Source organism: Neolamprologus multifasciatus, chromosome 18, assembly GCF_963576455.1.
Source record: "Neolamprologus multifasciatus chromosome 18, fNeoMul1.2, whole genome shotgun sequence".
NCBI lineage: Eukaryota > Metazoa > Chordata > Actinopteri > Cichliformes > Cichlidae > Neolamprologus > Neolamprologus multifasciatus.
In genome coordinates this window covers 5,084,658-5,104,577 of record NC_140456.1, presented here as the reverse complement: position 1 = coordinate 5,104,577, position 19,920 = coordinate 5,084,658, and the positions used below count along the sequence as shown (strand labels likewise).

At 38.3% G+C, this 19,920-nt stretch overlaps 1 protein-coding gene across 2 annotated transcripts in view; it reads right to left on the bottom strand.

Moving 5' to 3' along the window:
* LOC146497165 (uncharacterized) overlaps positions 1 to 16,556 on the bottom strand; it is a 49,593-nt gene extending 33,037 nt beyond the window's left edge. Inside the window, exons 1-3 of one of the 2 annotated variants that reach the window (XM_085140655.1) lie at positions 16,011 to 16,556; positions 12,952 to 13,161; positions 12,282 to 12,509 (exon numbers count right to left, since the gene is read on the bottom strand). In XM_085140655.1, the coding sequence (XP_084996781.1) occupies positions 12,282 to 12,509; positions 12,952 to 13,161; positions 16,011 to 16,173 (601 nt within the window). In that variant the 5' untranslated portion in view covers positions 16,174 to 16,556. The remainder of the gene's footprint in view (positions 1 to 12,281; positions 12,510 to 12,951; positions 13,162 to 16,010) is intronic. The other variant, XM_085140656.1, reaches the window with a different exon arrangement.
* Positions 16,557 to 19,920: the final 3,364 nt, after the last annotated feature.

Below are 19,920 nucleotides of genomic sequence, written 5' to 3'. Positions count from 1 at the left end.
ACGTTGAATGAGTTTAGTTTCTTTCTCTGCACAATTTCTTGTATCAGGAATTCTATCAGCCCAACACTTACAAAGAATTTATTGAACTCATTAAACACATCACTCATGTTACTAATATTTCTATCATTATTTATGAAATACAAAGGATAATTTAACTGCCTTGAACCATTTTTAATGATGGCATTTAATGTTTTCCAAATCCCTTTAATGTTATTTTTATTCATATTTAATAATTTCTCATGATATTCCTTTTTACATGACCTCAAAACACTAGTTAATTTATTTTTATATTTTTTCTATTTATTTTCAGCTTCTATACTTCTGTTCTTTATAAATTCTCTATTTAAGATATTTTTCTTTTTACATGCATTTTGTAATCCTTTTGTGCATACATGCCACATGCCCGATTTTTCCGGGAGAATCCCGAATTTCAGTGCCCCTCCCAAAAATCTCCCTGAGCCACCATTCTCCCGAATTTCTCCCGATTTTCCACCCAGACAACAAAATTGAAAAACCATATCCCAGATTGGCCCAGCCAATTCCAGTTTCCAACAATGGCTACTACTACTGCAGCTACTTAGTTTTAATATTACTCTTATTACTCTTTCTGGGTCGTAAAATAAACTTTTAACATATTTTCAGGCGAGAATGTAGCTGTGTAAACTTCAAATATCTGAACCAGCGAGAACAGCAAAGTCCTGGCACATCGTTTTCTTTTGTGATCCATGGGCACGCTGCATATTTTTGTTCTTTGCTATATTTCTTTAGTTGGCAAACACTATCATATAACAGTGTGAATTTTCCTTAAAAAATCTCATAAGCTTTATCAATATTTTTTTCCTTATACAGCATCTCCCATTCTTGCTTAAGCAAATCACTTTTAAATGCATTTATGGACTCCTCTGTTCTCACTCATTTGTATTTTGTTGTATTTTCCTGTTTGACCTTCCTGTTATTGCTGTCATACACTGCAAGAACAGGTAGATGATCACAAATCTCATTAATTATGAGACCGCTTATAGATATGTTTTCTATTTCATAAGTAAATATATTGTCTGTTAGGTTGCCGACTGTACTGTAATCCTGCTGGGCTTAGTGATCACTGGACCATGCTATACATTGTATTAATAAACTCATCTGTCATACTATGCTTGTTTGGAATTAATAGGTCTATGTTGAAATCCCCACAAATGAACATACCTTTTTGATTTGTATTAATAAATGTTTTATCTACCCACTCCTTAAATATTTCAATGTTAGAACCTGGTGTTCTATATATAATTATATATATATAATATATAATCTATATATAATTATATATTATAATAGTATATTATATAATTAATCTATATATAATTCCCAGATGTTAAATTAGTCGATTGTGCTATAATTTCATATGTTGTGCTTTAGTTTCTGTTGTTACCTTCATGGTTTGATGAGTGTAGATCTCTTCAGCTCCTTGGCCCATGTGGCTTGTTAATATTTTTCCAGATCCTGGATGTGTTCAATGACCAGTTCCATTGAGTTTAATATTTTACAGTTTGGAGTCCAGGTATTTTGAATTTAGGTTTCTTTAGGTGCCGTGCTTTCTTAGCTATGTCAGCGTTGTATTTGGTTAGATGGTCATTCATGTAGTCGCTCAATCGCTTTAGTTTTCTCCCTTGCTTCAGCAGTGCATTCCAGTGTTTCCGGTTTACAAATCTTATGACAGCTGGTCTATCACTAACGTTTCTCCTGGGCAGAAGGTGGCATGCCTCAATGTTATTAGAGTCCAGGTCGATCCCTTTTGACTGCAAAAAAACAGCCACCTGTTGCTCTGCAGAGGTAACATCCAGTTCTCCATGCTCTTCTTTGCTGTCAGCAGTCACGGCCCGAGCATATGAGGTTTTATGTTTAGCCCTATGATGATCACATCATTCATTCTCGTGTATTGCTCCAGGTCCGTGACCCTGCTCTCCAGATAGACAATCCATTTCTCCTTCTTTGCATTCTGATTGCGAAGTGACCTCATCTCCCTGACAATGTCGAGGATATATTTCTGTTGTAATTTGATAGCTGATGTTTCTTCAGTTAAAAAGTCCAGTGACTTTTTAATGTCCTCAATTTCCTCAGCTGTTGGTGTTCTCTTAGGCCCCATTTCTGAAGTAGTAGTTAATTTCGACTCACCAAAAACGCTGCTCAGTTGTTGGTGCCTGCTGGAGGATCCTGGGCCTTTTGATAGAACAGTGCTTGTAAGTGGATATCAGGCCCTTGAAGAGCAAAGTTTTGTATTTTGGTCTAGACACCCAAAATGTGATATGATGTGGACGCCAGGTCCTAATAGGTTAATAAAGAAGTTAATAAAGATTTTGATACAAATTGGTGTTACGGTAGCTCCGAGAGGGAGGGGTGTGTTCTTAAATTGCATGCTATTTTAAATTCATGTTGGTTACCTCCTAAGGAATTGTTGACCGCATTAATTAAGTCCGCTGTAATGTTTAATTGGCTAAGTTAATCTGAAAATACCATTGCAGATTTGTTTGAATAATCTTTTTTCATGTCACTGATGGTGGTATAAAAAAGGAAGACATGCTCTTAGCAGACAGGGGAGTTGTGTGTTCAGTGTTTGCTATTATGTGCTCCACTTTTGCTCTGAAACACACAACTTCAGAAGACATTGATGGAGTACGGTTGAGCACCTGGAAAGTGAGGACGAGAATCAATGAACTTAGTATGATTAAGCCCCTTGAATGTGTTGAATCTTCCTGGTCAGTTGCTTCACCAAAAGGCAGATCACACAAAGCCCTGTTTAACAGCTCGTTTGGAAGTACTGTTAGTTTTTCAAAGAGCAGCAGGATTGTGCAGTCGCATATTTTAAAAGCTTTTCAGAATTTCTACAGGCTGGAAAGATGTTGATTCAGGGTTTTGGAACACAATTTAAACCAAAACACAAAATTTACAGGAGATGTAAAGTTTGATGCCAACAGTTTTTATTGAACATACAAGATAAAAAAAAAAAAAAAAGCTCTCTAGTATGTTCGACATAAGCACATGGAGGCCAAAAGCAAACAAGGATAAATAAAGATGAAGACTCCCGGGGAACATCTGAGCTCCTTTATGGGAGATGAGTCACCAGCTCCTCCTCCTTTATTATATAATTATCCATATTTTATTATTAAACTGAATTATCTACAATCTTAAACTGGATTTGTTTAATGTCAAAATGGAACACACCACTGTTAAAATGACACATTAGTCCATATGTTATAAATATAAATAATAAATGAGCTTAAAATATGGATAACAAACAATATGAGAACATGGATCAACTTGTCAACATTGTCATTCCCTAAAATACTCCCTTTCCATCTGAAAAGCACTTCCCATTAATGTCAATCCAACTACTACATGGGTAGTTTTTTTAAACTGATATTTCCAAGTGTGATTCTGAGAAATAGTTCTTTTATATTAAGACCCAAAAATATCTCAAGCACTGTTGAGGCCATGCCAAAGAAAATGAAGAAACTTCAGTAAAGACAAAGCCCATAAACAATAAAACAATGAGGTCAATCCAGTGTATAAATTTCATTAAAAAAAAAACAAAAAAAAAAAACCCCACCACCAAACAAAATCCCAACAGCAGTTCAGGCAGCGTACAAGTTAGCAAACAGTGCAAAGTTAGTCAACAGTCTTCTGCGTCAAACACTTTCAAACTGTGAACTTCGGAGAAAAAGATGATTTCAATAAAGGCTACCTCACATGTGTAGTTGTTTTTTCAACAGATATTACCAAGTGTGTTTTGGAGAAATAGTTCTTTTTAGATCAAGACACTAAAAATATCTCAAGCACTGTCGAGGCCATGCCGAAAAAAATGAAGAACCTTCAGCAAAGACAAAGCCTATAAACTATAAAACAATGTCAGAAAAAGGTGATAAAGGTGCACACATTTTATGGTGCAAGACAAACTGTCTTGTCCATGTGTCAAAACAGAAACTGAGCTTCCGAAAGCCTTTTTAAATTTTCAGTTTTCAATGACCCAAACACTGTTTATGTGTTCTACCATCACCATTTTCTAAGAATGAAACTTAGCATGTAGCATGTTTTCCTAATTGCATTTTCAACTGTACTGGAGAACTAAAATGTTTCACACGGGTGCTGCAACAGTGTGGTTTCTCACTTTTGTGAACTGGCATGTGTTTTTTCAAGTTTCCTTCTGCTTGAATCTTTTCCAGAGGTGCAACAACAATGTGGCTTATCACCTGTGTGAATTCGCATATGTATCTTCAACGGACCCTTCGTAGAAAATCTTTTCCCACAGGTGCTACATAAATGTGCTGTCTCGGAATTTTGAACACTCAGGCCTGATACGATTTGCTCCGACTCATTTCTGTGCAAGTTACCATCCTTGATTTCATCCTGATCTGTGTCAGGAGATGTGTGAGAATGGAGCTGGTCACTGCTTGGTTCTGGTTCACTGTGGTCACTTTCTTCACGAGCAGGAAAAGTTTCAGTCTCCTGCTTTAGAACAACCGTTTTTTCCACTTCAGTGGTACGGAGTTCCAGCTGTTCCTCTTTAATCTGTGAAGGATCCTGGTGTAGACTGGAGTTCTTCTCCTGGTTACAGACCTGCTGATTTGTGAGCCCATCCTTGTCCTTACAGTCATGTTGTGGAAAATCTGAAGGGACATATCAAAAAACATACATTTGAGAAATTACAAGGTAAGCTTAACCATTAGCAGGTCTCTACATGGTAAGCATATGGCTTAGATATACCTATGAAGGCATGTTGTGGGGAGAAACAGTTTTGCTGCTTATGTGAAAACCATTTTGGCTGCTCATTTACAAATTCTACAAATAATATAAACAGATAGTCTACGATGAGAAAATAAAGACGATATATAATCAAACAAAAGCACAAAGTGGGATCTCTTAAATTTTGTTATCAAAGTGCACAAAACATTTAAAAGTTTACTTAAAATTATTCAAAAACTTTACAGGACACTCACTGCAGGATTTATTTATTTATTGTTTAGATTAACCATTCATTGCCTTAAGGTTGGGGAGAATGGGAGGTAGAGCCTACAGCTTTTCAGGTCCCTCTTCTGTGGAAAAAGCTGCCAGTTTGGATTCGGAAAACAGACGCTTTCTCTTTAAAAAAAAAAAAAAAAAAAAAAAATTAAGCTTAAAAATTTCGTTTTTGATAAAGCATACATTTATAGCTGGATCAGGTGGCCCTGATTAGGCTCATTGAGATTTAAACTGGGTGAGAGAACCAATCTTTCTTATACCTGGGGGTATAGAGTTCCACAGCCTGGGAGCAGAACAGCTAAAAGCTCTGCTTCCCATCGTGGTGAGGCGGAAGGAAGGCACAGAAAGCTGGATAGAAGAAGAAGATCGAAGTGAGCGGACAGAAAAGGTAGTGCTTAACAGGTCAGAAAGGTAAGGAGGTGCGAGGTTATGAAGGTGAGCAGAAGAAGCTTGTGGAATATCCAGAATTTCACTGGGAGTCAGTGAAGTTTCTGAAGAACAGGGGTGATGTGCTGGTAGGAGGGAGTTCTGGTGATAATGCGAGCAGCAGAGTTCTGAACCAGTTGAATCTTATGGAGGGATTTTTGGGGGAGACCATACAAGAGAGAGTTGCAGTAGTCAATGCGGGAGGTAACAAGACTGGGCAAGAATGGATGTAGACTGGGTGACAAGAGAAGGACGAAATCTGTTAATGTTGCGTAGATGGAAATGGAACAGGTGAGATTATTGATGTGAGATTTATAGGAAAGTGAACAGTCTAGGATGACACAAAGGCTCTTAAGCTGAGGAGAAGGGAAAACTGGAGTTATCGATAGTGAGTCAGAAGTGGTTTGCCTTCAAAAGGTTGGATTTGGTGCCAATAAGGAGGATTTCAGTTTTATCCTTAATGAGCTTCAGAAGGAGTAATAAAGGTAATATTAAAACCAAGTAGCTGCTGCCATTGTTGGAAACTGGAATTGGCTGGGCCACGCTATGAATCCTAGGATAGGTTGGGCAGCGAAGGATACACCCGACCCATCCTACAAATCTGGAAATGAAGGACACATTTGGAGGAGTCTTTGAATTTGGACAGCCTTCATCGAGTCGCTGTAACGCAATCGGCCTGCAAATCCTTCAGCCTCTGAAGGATTTGATTTCGTGGCTCAAGAGTTGGGAGTTCGGAAGGTTGCCGGTTCGAGCCCCAGCTTGGACAGTCTCGGCCGTTGTGTCCTTAGGCGAGACACTTCACCCGTTGCCTACTGGTGGTGGTCAGAGGGCCCGGTGGCGCCAGTGTCCAGCAGCCTCGCCTCTGTCAGTGCGCCCCAGGGTGGCTGTGGCTACAATGTAGCATGCCATCACCAGTGTGTGAATGTGTGTGTGAATGGGTGGATGACTAGATGTGTAAAGCGCTTTGGGGTCGCGCCCCCCCGCGTGCACGCACACGCACTAACACATCCTCCAACCACACACACCCATATTTTGCTCCATTGCGGTTTATTTCACACCTCAAACATTTAGTAAACAATTAAGCAAATACAAGTAATCTGCAATAAATTAAAGGTAGTAAGAAAATAAACTACCAACTAATTTACACTACGTCCGCACCTACACCTACCTACCTACAGAGTATTTTTGAAAACGCAGCCGTTTCGTCCACATGTAAACGGCGTTTCGAATCACCAAAAACTGATTTTTTAAAAAACTCCTTTTTTGCGTTTACGTGTGGACGAGGAATACAGAGTTTATCACGCAATGTCAAAGGTATGTGCCTTTTTTCACGTCACGCTGTGCGCCACGTTGTTTACATGAGATGAATTGCAGGATGGTAGATAGAGACAAAATACTGTTAATCTGACTATCTGCAGGTTTTACACGCAGTTACTGTCCCTCCATTTACAAAGGCAGAAGCGTCACGATGTGATTATTTTACGTGTATTTTTTTTTCCCCCCTGTAATAATATTCAACATTGCTATCAATACATTTTTCAAAAAATGCCTCTGTGCAAAATAGGTTTAAAAACATAAACAACTGTGGGATACTGTTTGTCCGTGATTTGAATTAATTGAAGACTGGGATTTCTAATTAAATGAAAGGTTTTTAAGTATATCTGAGACCAGACGTTTTGGTCTAAGTTAACTGATAAATCCGCTTCCCATTTTGCAATAGGAAGTGATATTGATTCATCTGTTTTAGAAAGCATTCTGTATATTTTGGAAAGTAATTTGGGGGTTTTAAGAGTAAGAAATTGTACCACACTTGGTGGTGTTTGTAGTTCAACTTGACCCGCTTTAAATTTCTTTTTTACTATGGATTTAATTTGTTGATATTCTAAAAAGCTTTTCTTGTTGATCCCATATTGTGTAACTAGTCTGTCAAATGGAATAAATTCTGTTCCTTCTAATATATGTTCTTAGTATTTGATTCCTGCACCACTCCAATCTGGAAAGTTTATCATATTATTGTTTTGTAATATGTCAGGGTTGTTCCAGATAGGTGTACGTTTGCATGGGATTAATGAAGACTCCGTCAATTTTAGAAACTCCCACCATGCTGTCAGAGAAGAGCTGATGCTGACGCTTTTGAAGCATTCATGTTGTTGGATATTTGAGCTGATAAATGTTAGGTCTGAAATCTCTAGATTATTGCAAAGTGCTTGTTCTACATCTAGCCAAGGTTTGTCTAAGAAGGTATGTTTTAGCCATCCTGAGATAAACTGAAGAAGTAGTGCTGAAAGTTAGGTAGTTCTAATCCTCCTTTATCCTTGGTCTTTTGTAGTGTTTTTAAGCTAATAATTGGGGGTTTATTTTTCCAAAGGAATTTGGACATATATGAATCTAGAGACCTGAACCAATCTTGTGCCGGTTTAGTTGGGATTATTGAGAATAAAAAATTTTTGGTAAGACCATCATTTTTATAGCGGCAACCCTTCCCATGAGTGATATGGGTAGACATTTCCACCTAGCCAGATCACCTTCTACTTTCTTTAAAAGTGGGATATGGTTTAATTTAGTTAGATCTGCAAGCTTGGGAAAAACGTTAATACCTAAAAATTTATATTTCCCGATTGCAGTGGTGTAGAAGAAGAATTATGGAAGGAGCAATTAATCGGAAGGACTGTGGATTTTGGCCAGTTAATTGAGTAATCTGATATTCTTACAAGAGTTTATCAATTCAATCACCCCAGAGATATTGGTTTGTGAGCTTTGGAGAGAAAGTAACACATCATCTGCATAAAGGCTGATTTTAAGTTCCACGTTCTTGCATTTTATGCCCTTAATTACTGAATTCTGTCTAATTGCTGCTGCTAGTGGTTCAATAGAAATTGCAAACAGTGAAGGGGAGAGTGGGCGGCCCTGCCTGGTGCAATAATTGTTTAAACAAAATCAGGCAGGTGCATACATTTTGGCACTGTTGTCATTTTATTGATTCCAAAACCTTTAGAACTAATTATTGGAACTCAAATTGGCTTAGTAAGCTCAGTGACCCCTGACCTACATTTACAGGTGAATCCATTAATGAGAAATAGTATTTAAGGGGGTCAATTGTAAGTTTCCCTCCTCTTAATTTTCTCTGAAGAGTAGCAACATGGGGGTCTCAAAACAACTCTCAAATGACCTGAAGACAAAGGCTGTTCACCATCATGGTTTAGGGGAAGGATACAGAAAGTTGTCTCAGAGATTTAAGCTGTCTGTTTCCACAGTTAGGGACATATTGAGAAAATGGAAGACCACAGGCTCAGTTCAAGTTAAGGCTCGAAGTGGCAGACCAAGAAAAATCTCGGATAGACAGAAGTGACGAATGGTGAGAACATTCCGAGTCAACACACAGACCAGCACCAAAGACCTACAACATCATCTTGCAGCAGATGGAGTCACTGTGCATCGTTCAACCATTTCAGGCACTTTACACAAGGAGATGCTGTATGCAAGGGTAATGCAGAGGAAGCCTTTTGAATGAATGAATGAATGAATGAATGAATGCTTTATTGGCCATATGCAGGTTGCCCCGCAGAGGAATAGGACCCCCCCCCCCCCCCCCCCCCCCCCCCCGCCCGACTTACACACACAAGACATCACATGGGAATACAGTCGGAGATTGGCAGCGTTACAGAGAAAACACTGAAAAAAAGTACACAACAATGGGAAAAGTACAACAGGAAATAAAGAGACCTCTACTCATGCTGGGCACCTATGGGAGGACAGCATAAGAACAGGAAACAAAAAAACTCCTCTGCACAAAAAAAGCACATAAATGTCCACATTACAACTGTTACGGTCGCTGACCTCTAGTGGCTCTCCCTCCGTAGAAGAGGGTTTTTTCTCCTTTTTTTGTGTTGCAGGTCTGCCTCATGAGTCACAGCTGAGGTGTGTTCCAGCTCGTCAGCCACGGCATATAGTCTGCTATCCTAAACTGCCACACCCCTGCCACTTCCCCCATTTTTGCCAGAGCTGTGAGCTGTAGTGTTTTGGGCAGCAGGCCTTAGTGTGTGTGTGTGTGTGTGTGTGTGAGAGAGAACTTAAACTCTGTGAATCTTTGGTTTTCTTTCTTTTATTGTAAGCAAAGGTGTGCCCTTACTGTGTTATTTAGTTCATCGTTGTGGAAGCAGGTAGGGGTTCTCTGCCATTTTTGTTTCAACTGTTTTCTCCTGTTTTTGGTTAGGCAGGGAGCTCAGCCATCGTATTTTGTTTTGGTTAGAGAGTACTTGGTTTGATTTTTAGCTAAAGGGGGTGTTGTTTGTTGTTTTGGCTTTGGAGACCCTGAAGAAAAGAGCTTCCCTGTGTTTATTTTTTACTGCAGTAGTTTTGGACAATAAATCATTTTTAATGACATCTATTCTCCAGTAGTTTATGTTTTCTCTTTCACTTTGTGTTACCCCTCAGGCCAGTCAGCACTTCGTTTTTAAGTGGGGCGTAACAACAACATTGGAGCACGTGACAAGCCACAGAGTTGGGTAGGAGGTGAGGAGTAATCCGAAGGAAACACAGCAGTCCTCCTGCACAGCGCTACCATTCCAGCGCGACACTGAGACCCGCCGTCTTCCCCCACAGGAAACAAGCATCGAAGGCGTTTGGAGAGGGAGGGGGATGAGTGCGTGCTTATCAGTGTAAGTGTATGCGTGTCCAGAGTTCAGCTGAGACAGTCCTTCGCCCTATCAGGCTCTGTAAACAGTCTGCTAGCCAACCCAGGTGGCCTTGGGATGGGAAGAACAGTCATCACATAGACGTTATCAGGGAGTTGTTGTTGCTCTGCACCAGCCTTGGGCCCGCAGCTGGCGCCATGGTTTCCGCATGTTGAATTTGTAGATTTTTCTGTTATGCGAGCAGCTCAGCAGAATTTAAAGCTGATTCATTAACACTCAGATGCTGGTCTCTCGATCTCCCGTTGGAGAGCCGCGAGCCTCCCCATGATGGTATCAAACTTCTGTTCCGTGGTGTTGTCATTCTTTTGATTCTGAGATCCCACAACTGCAGTGACCCGTTCTGTGATGTGATCCAACTTTCGCTCAAGGGTCTCAATTTGAGCAGGCCTCTCTCTGATGTATCCCACCATACGCTCAATGGTGTTGTTTTGAGCCTTCACAGCAGCTGTAAGCGTCTCCAAGGTGTTAACCATGCTGCATTCATTGTGAGAGGTCGCGCTTCGTCCCGTCGCTTCGATTCCAGCGGACAAGCCAGCTTCATTCTGGAATAAGGTGCTGTGGGCTGATGAAACTAAAAATGAGCTATTTGGGCATAACAAGAGGTGTTATGCACGGACTGGGAATCTTGTCAAAGTTGAGGGACATGTCCTTTTTTGTGGTGCCCAAATTTATGCACCTGCCTGATTTTGTTTAAACAATTATTGCACACTTTCTGTAAATCCAATAAACTTCATTTCACTTCTTAAATATCACTGTGTGTGTCTCCCATATGATATATTTAACTGACATTTTTATTGTAACAACCAACGATTTATACAGGAATATAATGACTATTAACAAGGTTGCCCAAACTTTTGCATCCCACTGTATTTCCCTATATGAATAACATAGAATTGAACTGAGTGAAGGAGGCCATGTTAGAGAAACTGAAGAATCATTTATGCACAAATCATAGTGGCAGTTGTTTTTTTTTAAATAGGATATGGGAGACTTTTCTTTAATAATGTCATATCACCTCACACAAGGAATGAGAGTTCCTAAGAGAGTTTCATGACTCTTAGTGCAATGGAACCCTGTTTGTATATTTTCTTAATTTTCTTCTCTCGTATGCTTTCATAAAGTCAGTACTGTTAGGGCAGTTAGCATTCTCTTAAAATCTGTTTGTATGTTTTATTTACTGGTGGCCACTTATTGGTGTATATTATATTATATAAAAAAAGAAAGAAATACAGAAACAACATAATTTAAAAAGATGTTTGAAACTCAAGAGGTCAGAAATTCCAACAAGCGGAGCATTTTTAAAAGCAGGGTCAAACCTATACTTCTCTATAGTTCATAAACATGGAGCAGGACAAAGACAGCGCTCTGTATGTTATAGACAGTCATCAACATCTGCTTGCAGCCTATCCAGTGGCCAGAGAAGATTAAAAAAATGTAGTCAAAAACAAACCAGGAACCAATAGCATCACTGCACAGGCCTTGTGCTGGAATCCAAAGGGACAGAAGAAGAAAGAACCAGAAACGCATGGCACAAGAGCACAACTATCATATTGTTGTGTAGTTTGTTAAAAGCTTAGTTTCAAATCAATATTTTAAACTGATTGTTCAGTCCTAATGGGGATAATTATGTTATCTACTAAAGGTCCAGTGGATGTACTTAGTCATAATGTATAGGGGTGTCTCTAGAATTTTGTTCATATGGGTGACCATATGGGGGCTATTGAAAACTTTGAGGTGGCACACCAAAAGCATAATTTAAGGTTTTGTTTTTTTACATGTTGATATCAAATATAGGTCACTTGAAAAATGTGGCAGAAGGAGTGATGAATGCAATTCGTAAGGGACAAACAAAGTGACAATATGAATGACAAATGTATATGCAGGAATAATTGACAATGTTTCAACTCATTGTAGGGTGTCTTCCTCTCTCTTGTACTCAACTTAATTATTTCCAACTTAGGACAGTCCTGACAGGGGCGACACTTGGAGGGCTAGACATTTTGGCTCTTAGAATATTACGTCAGTTTCCTTGTTGCAGTTCGTCCTTAGATTTGTCATGTGTCTCTATAACATATCTCTGAGGTCTCATTAGGACCCAACGTGAATTAGATTTCTTAATACAAAACTGAATCTATCTATTAAAGTTTTGCATACCTATTCTGTGCAACTTTACTTCAGGGTTCCACATGATGCCCAGCTCCTGCCCGGTCCAGATGATGATGCCCTTGGTTTCCTGCTTCAGTGAAAGCTGGTCTTCTTCCTGATTGGTGGAGATTTCCTCTTGTTCATCTTTAGTCTGTGGAGGATCTGTGTCCTGCTGGTCCAGACTGGAGTTTCTCTCCTGGCTACAGTTTTCCTTACAATCATGTTGCTGTGGGAGGTCTTGATGGACACAACACACAAGAAAAAAGTTACACTGTGAGCAGGTCTCTCAGATATGTGAGCGATATTTAAATATTATCTCTCATGCAGTGAACAGAGAAGAATTCTGTTTACATGCAGAAAGTCATCATTTATGAGGCGTACAGCTCGCTACTCCAACTTGGTCCTTGTGGCCAATAATCCAGTTTTCATCGTCTCAACATTTTTCTACATACTGTGTACAGTTCTGGGCTAACATGACTTAAATCTGGTGGAAATATTAGTTTTTATTAAACAACAGAAGATTTGAAACCCAGTTTTTATTTTACTATGCTAACAGAAAACATGTCTTCAGTGAGGCAGTATCCCAGGCGGTAATGCACGCCATGTGTCTTTGTGACATTTTGTTATGAGTCATATTCATTTCTATATTATAAAATCTGTATGTTACACTTTTACATACCTATTCTGCTCAGCTTTACTCCAGGTTTCCACAACAAATCCAGCTGTTCTCCGGTCCAGACATTAATCCCTTCATCCTCCTGCTTCAGTTCAAGCTGCTCTCCTTCCTCACTGCTGCGGGTTTCCTCCTGTTCCTCTTTAATCTTTGGAGGCTCTGGGTCCTCCTGGTTGAGACTCCTCTCCTGGTCACAAACCTGCTGATCATCTAGACCTTCGTGTTCAACAAAGAGACACAAGAAAATAGTGACTAATGTGATGATAAGAAAGATCAAGAAGGATGAAAAGGGGTCACCTATTGAGAATTTAGCTTATGGTTTCACGGGTTCTTGCATTCTTGCAGATGTTGCCACAGAAACATTCACTCATAGTCATTTGTTCATTGGGTGATGCTGATAACCTTACAACTGTCTGGGGTGTAATTCCTAGATTTGACTGCCAGTGATCATCACACAATGTGAATAAACAAACAAACAAATGAACAGCAGCATGATCTGAATATGATGACATGAAAGCTTAAAGTATTTTACAATGGCAAGTAAGATATGCTATAGAGCAGGGCAATATGACCAAAAATACTTATCACGATATACATTTGAAAATTTGCGATAACGATGTAACTGACAATATAATTGACACTAGACAGAATACTTTATTTTACTTTATTAACTCCACAACTTTATTAGTGCAAAAAACCCCAAAAAATCCATCAATGTATTTTCACTTAAACAATCAGCTGTGTTTTTATGTGCATTAAAGTTATATAAAAAATTAACAGTGCAAATGCAAATTCCTTGCTGACAGTTTAACCAAAAGGCATTTCCGGTGGAAATTGGCCGACATATCCTCATCATAACCATGTATAATATCCACAAAACTTAAAAGAGGTTATACACACACAATACGGTAACATTATGTTGAAGCACAGTACGTATCACTCCGCGAGGCTCCTGCCTACGATAGCCGTAATGCTCCGACAATCCATCAAGCGGTGCGGGTTCGTAGCTTAGCAAAGCTGTACTAAAACATTTGACAGATTTTCGAGCGCCGTGTACCACATAAAATTGTTTCAAGGTCAGTAAACACAACCAGAATTCATACATAAGGCACACGGGATTATAAGGGGCACTGTCGATTTTCAGAAAAAACAAAAGATCGATTTTAAATGTGCCGCATTTTCTAAAACACACGGTAATAACGACGGCCCGCTAGCATGCTCTACCAAATATAGTGCTTTGTTGTGTATCTGACGGACGAAAGCTAAACAGTTCCACACCACTGAAGTTGCAGCATTTTTACAAACCAGTTCTGGTTCATCCGTTTCATTCACCGATCCGCTTTCGCCTAGTGCTGTTCAATATAACGATATATATCGGATGACGATATAAAAACATCTATCATTTCATTTTACGCTATTGTTTGTTTCGTGGTGTCGCAAAATAAACTGTTTACGGCAACATTTTTTCATCGTTTTGATGGTCACTGTAGTGGCTATATTCATTTCTTAAAGTTCTCTGTTTCTCTTATATTTAATATAACCACACTACGGACGGACAAGCGCCTGTTTTTATGCGTTGTGGTTAGCAACAACGACGGCATGTCCGCTTGTTTATGTTCCACATAAACCTTTCACAATAAAGCTCAAGATCCTGTTGAGACTTTTAAAAATAAACTGAATCACGTGAAAGAGCAGATTATTTACGGATGAGAAGTACAAAAAAGACGCCAGGTGCTAAAAAATAAACCTTAGACTCAAACGTTAGAACAGGCTTTTCCCCGCAGCACGCCCTGTAATAAATACTCACAAAGAAAACGGCGGCTGTTACAACTTATGTCTAAAAATGTATCGTTTCATGCATCGGTTAAAACACTCGACTCCAGCTACATGACGCGCAGCTGGAAACACTTCACGCAAGTCGAGCTGCCCGAGATTCACAGAATTTACAGAAAATGTTACAATTTTGTGATTTGTATCGTTATCGGGACGATAGAATTCTTATATTGGGATATGAGATTTTGGTCATATCGCACAGTCCTACCTTTGCCCTTCTCATTCTCCGTCGTTGAAATGCTTTTTCCGTCATGTGCGTATGAAAACAAAGGCACTGCGCTTGCGCGTTTTACCCATATTCTATCGCCATATTTCATTTTCTTATCGTTGCCTAACACTATACTGGTATTACCGTGAACAGTATGATATGGCCCAGCTAGGGCTGGGCTATATCATACCGTTCACGGTAATACCGGTGTAATTTTTAGGATTAACATCCTCAATTTGTTTTGACTGGTCCTTCTTTTTGGAGCTACCAGGTTCTGCCTCATCTTTATTGATAGCCAGTGAAGATGAAATCAATGAAAAAATGTTGTTGTATGCTGTTAAGAAGGTATTTTGTGACACCACAAAACAAACAACAGTATATAATTTTAAACAATAGATGTTTTCATTTCATTATCTGATATATTTCGTCATATTGCACAGCCCTAACATTAGCCTACTACAACTACCTTGTTTTAGTTGTTGTAGCTATCTAGGTTATGTCCCACTTCGGAATCTTCGATGTACTATTGCTGTGTGACTCACTACTATTACTGAAGGCTGCATTACAACCTGCTAGCTGCAAATAATCATGTGCAGTTCTAAAAGCAAACAGAAAGAAAACCTATTACTGATACAGAAATTATTTTCTATACGAGATCGCTGCAAAAACTGCAGCCTTACCTAATGTCCACCCTACTGTTACTCATTTTACATCACGATTTAAAAATTTATTTGGGATTGCTGCACATGATTGTTTGTAGCTAGCAGGATGTTAATGCTATGAATCAAGTCTAACAGTCTTTAGTCTATGAAATAACTTTAGCTAAAGCCAGCTAACAATGTTAGCTCGGTGGCTAGTAGCCTTCAGTTATCGCAATAATTCACACGGCAATAGTACATTCATGTAGTTGTAAAAAGCATGAAAATATACCAAATAATCCGGACCAAAGTATTTAGAATACGTTATTCACATTGACATTCACACGATAATCCCGCAACCCCCACACCTCTACAAATTTACACACCTGCATTGTGTGACTTTATCCCGGGTCTGATATTAAGCAGTCTTAGGTGACGGATCTCTTCCTCATACCGGACGATCGTTTTTTCAAACTCTGAGAAGATTTCTTCTGCAGCAGAAGTTAATCTCTCCTTGATAAACTCTCTCAGATGCTGAACTGAAGACATTATTGCAACGACAACCGATGCCGCCAAAACACCATCTTCAAACTTAACTCGGGATCGCGACGGGATCTCTCAGTGGCGCCGTTGCCGCTCTTCTTCTTCTACTGAACTTACGGTAGACTGGAGATATCAAAGGTGTAATACTGCCCTCACCAGGTCTCCTAATTTATCTGGTACGGTCCATGAAGTGGAATAAAATAAAAATATACAAATACATTAATATAAATATACTACAGACATTTAGAGCACAGAGAAATTTATGATCACGGACAATTAGGATGAGGCTGTTGTTTTAATTGTGGTCGCCTTTCTCTTCCCTTCTGATAATATCAGCTGTGTAGTGAAAATTCATTTAGTTTGACAAATCAAACATCCCACAATTAAAAATCCACAAGCCACTGCTGCACTGAGATAATATTTTCTACTCAGGCAAAAGAAGTCCACTGTCTAAAATTGAAAGTTGCGTTTTTATGGTCTAAGAAGCTTGGAAAGAAAAGCGTCTGGACTTCTTAAGTTGTTCTTAAGTTGCTTGAAGACGTTTCACCTCTCCCCTGAGAAGCTTATTCAGTTCTAGAGTCAAATGGTGGAGAGACCCAGATTTACCTAGCCCCACCCTATCATATGATTTCTTGAGGTCAGATGGCCCAGGGTGTGAGTGGGCGTTAAGGCGTCTGGGAAGGGATCTCAAAACTGGATTATAGATGGCTGACAGTTGGTGTCGTAAGCCACCGCCTCTGTGCAAAATGGTCGCTCACAGTGGACATACAGTGGCTTGCAAAAGTATTCGGCCCCCTTGAACTTTTCCACATTTTGTCACATTACAGCCACAAACATGAATCAGTTTTATTGGAATTCCACGTGAAAGACCAATACAAAGTGGTGTACACGTGAGAAGTGGAATGAAAATCATACACGATTCCAAACATTTTTTACAAATAAATAACTGATAACTGTAATAATGTTTGATAACTCTGAAAAAGGTTTGATTTTCATTGGTCTTTCACATGGAATTCCAATAAAATTGATTCATATTTGTGGCTGTAATGTGACAAAATCTGGAAAATACGTTTACAAGCCACTGTAAATACATACTTATTAATATCTAAACCATGCTTAACATTCTATTGAATCCTATGTTTCCCCCAATTCCTATCATTACTTTCCCCACACAATAAACAAGGAATGAAGTAAATGTATAAACCTAGCTACCGTGATAGATATGATTTTGATACAATTTAGCGTAGTTATATATCCAATGGGTCATCAACTTATCAGTTTCCTATTCTTTCAAAAGCAGCTTTCGAAACATCTTTATTAACTGACTAATGCTTGGACATTGCTGTAGGTCCACAGGAAAACTGTTCAACAGTTTTACCACACAAATGGTAATACAAAATATTTTAACCTTTGTCCGTGCTTTAAAAGTCTTCAGATTTCATTTTCCCCTCAATTTATAGTCCCCTTCTATGTCAAAAAACATCCTCTGCATATATCCTGGTAACATATTGTATCTGGCTTTGTACATAGTTTTTGCAGTTTTATATTTTAAAAGATTCATAAACTTCAGAATTTTTAATTTCAAGAACATAATGTTAGTGTGATCTCTAAATCCTGCTTTAGTAATCATCCTGGTAGCTTTTTTCTGAATTTTACATAACGGTCGAAGTGAAGTTTTCTATTTATTTCCCCAGATTTCCACACAGTATTACAAATATGGCAGTATAAGTGAACAGTAAAATACCCGGAGTTTTGGAAAAATGCAAAAAATGTTTAGCTTTACTCAGTACAGAGTTGTTTCTTGACAGTTTAGCTTGTATATGCTTTATGTGAGGTTTCCAGCAAATTTTGTATAAGAAACTTGCTCTACTTCAACATAATTTATCAACAATTTTGCTCCAGCATCTTTTTTACAATGTCCAAATAATATAAATGTAGTTTTATTCAAATTTAGTGACAACTTGTTTCTGTCAAACCATGTTTTCAGTTTAATCATTTCTGGTGTGACAATTTCCAAAAGCTGCTGTGAATTCTCTCCAGCACAAAAAAATATTTGTATCATCTGCAAATAAAATAAAAATGTAATATATCAGATGTTTTACATATATCATTGATGTACAGGATAAACAGTTTTGGTCCCAATACTGATCTCTGTGTAACTCCACAAACAATGTCCAGGCACTCTGATTGATATTCACCAAGCTTCACAAACTGTTGCCTGTCTCTCAAATAACTCCTGACTCACTCTAGCACTACTCCTCTAATGCCACAGTACTCCACTTTATCAAGTAATATTTCATGATTAATTATGTCAAAAGCTTCTTTTTTTTTTAGGTCAATGAAAACATCAACTGTGTATTGTCTATATTATTGGTGATATTTTCAATAAGTTCCATTAATGCCATGGATGTTGACCTGTTTGGTCTGAAACCATACTGACTGTCCATTATTATTTTATATTTATCTATAAATTTGTCAAGTCTATTAATGAAAACTTTTTCCAGTATTTTTGAAAATTGTGAAAGTAGAGAAACAGGCCTGTAATTTGTGAATTGGTGTCTTTCTCCATTTTTAAACAGTGGTATTACTTTCGCTGTTTTTACTTGTGTTGGGAATTGACCAGTTTGTAGAGACAAATTGCAAATGTGTGTTAAGGGTTTGGAGATGCCATCGATAACTTTCTTAACGATTTCCATATCAATGTCATCAAAGTCTGCAGAATTTTTTGTTTGTGATTTCCCGACAATATCAATGATTTTCTTTTCTTCTACCACCGTTAAAAACATTGAATGAGGATTACGTTGAATGAGTTTAGTTTCTTTCTCTGCACAATTTCTTGTATCAGGAATTCTATCAGCCCAACACTTACAAAGAATTTATTGAACTCATTAAACACATCACTCATGTTACTAATATTTCTATCATTATTAGTGAAATACAAAGGATAATTTAACTGCCTAGAACCATTTTTAATGATGGCATTTAATGTTTTCCAAATCCCTTTAATGTTATTTTTATTCATATTTAATAATTTCTCATGATATTCCTTTTTACATGACCTCAAAACACTAGTTAATTTATTTTTATATTTTTTCTATTTATTTTCAGCTTCTATACTTCTGTTCTTTATAAATTCTCTATTTAAGATATTTTTCTTTTTACATGCATTTTGTAATCCTTTTGTGCATACATGCCACATGCCCGATTTTTCCGGGAGAATCCCGAATTTCAGTGCCCCTCCCAAAAATCTCCCTGAGCCACCATTCTCCCGAATTTCTCCCGATTTTCCACCCAGACAACAAAATTGAAAAACCATATCCCAGATTGGCCCAGCCAATTCCAGTTTCCAACAATGGCTACTACTACTGCAGCTACTTAGTTTTAATATTACTCTTATTACTCTTTCTGGGTCGTAAAATAAACTTTTAACATATTTTCAGGCGAGAATGTAGCTGTGTAAACTTCAAATATCTGAACCAGCGAGAACAGCAAAGTCCTGGCACATCGTTTTCTTTTGTGATCCATGGGCACGCTGCATATTTTTGTTCTTTGCTATATTTCTTTAGTTGGCAAACACTATCATATAACAGTGTGAATTTTCCTTAAAAAATCTCATAAGCTTTATCAATATTTTTTTCCTTATACAGCATCTCCCATTCTTGCTTAAGCAAATCACTTTTAAATGCATTTATGGACTCCTCTGTTCTCACTCATTTGTATTTTGTTGTATTTTCCTGTTTGACCTTCCTGTTA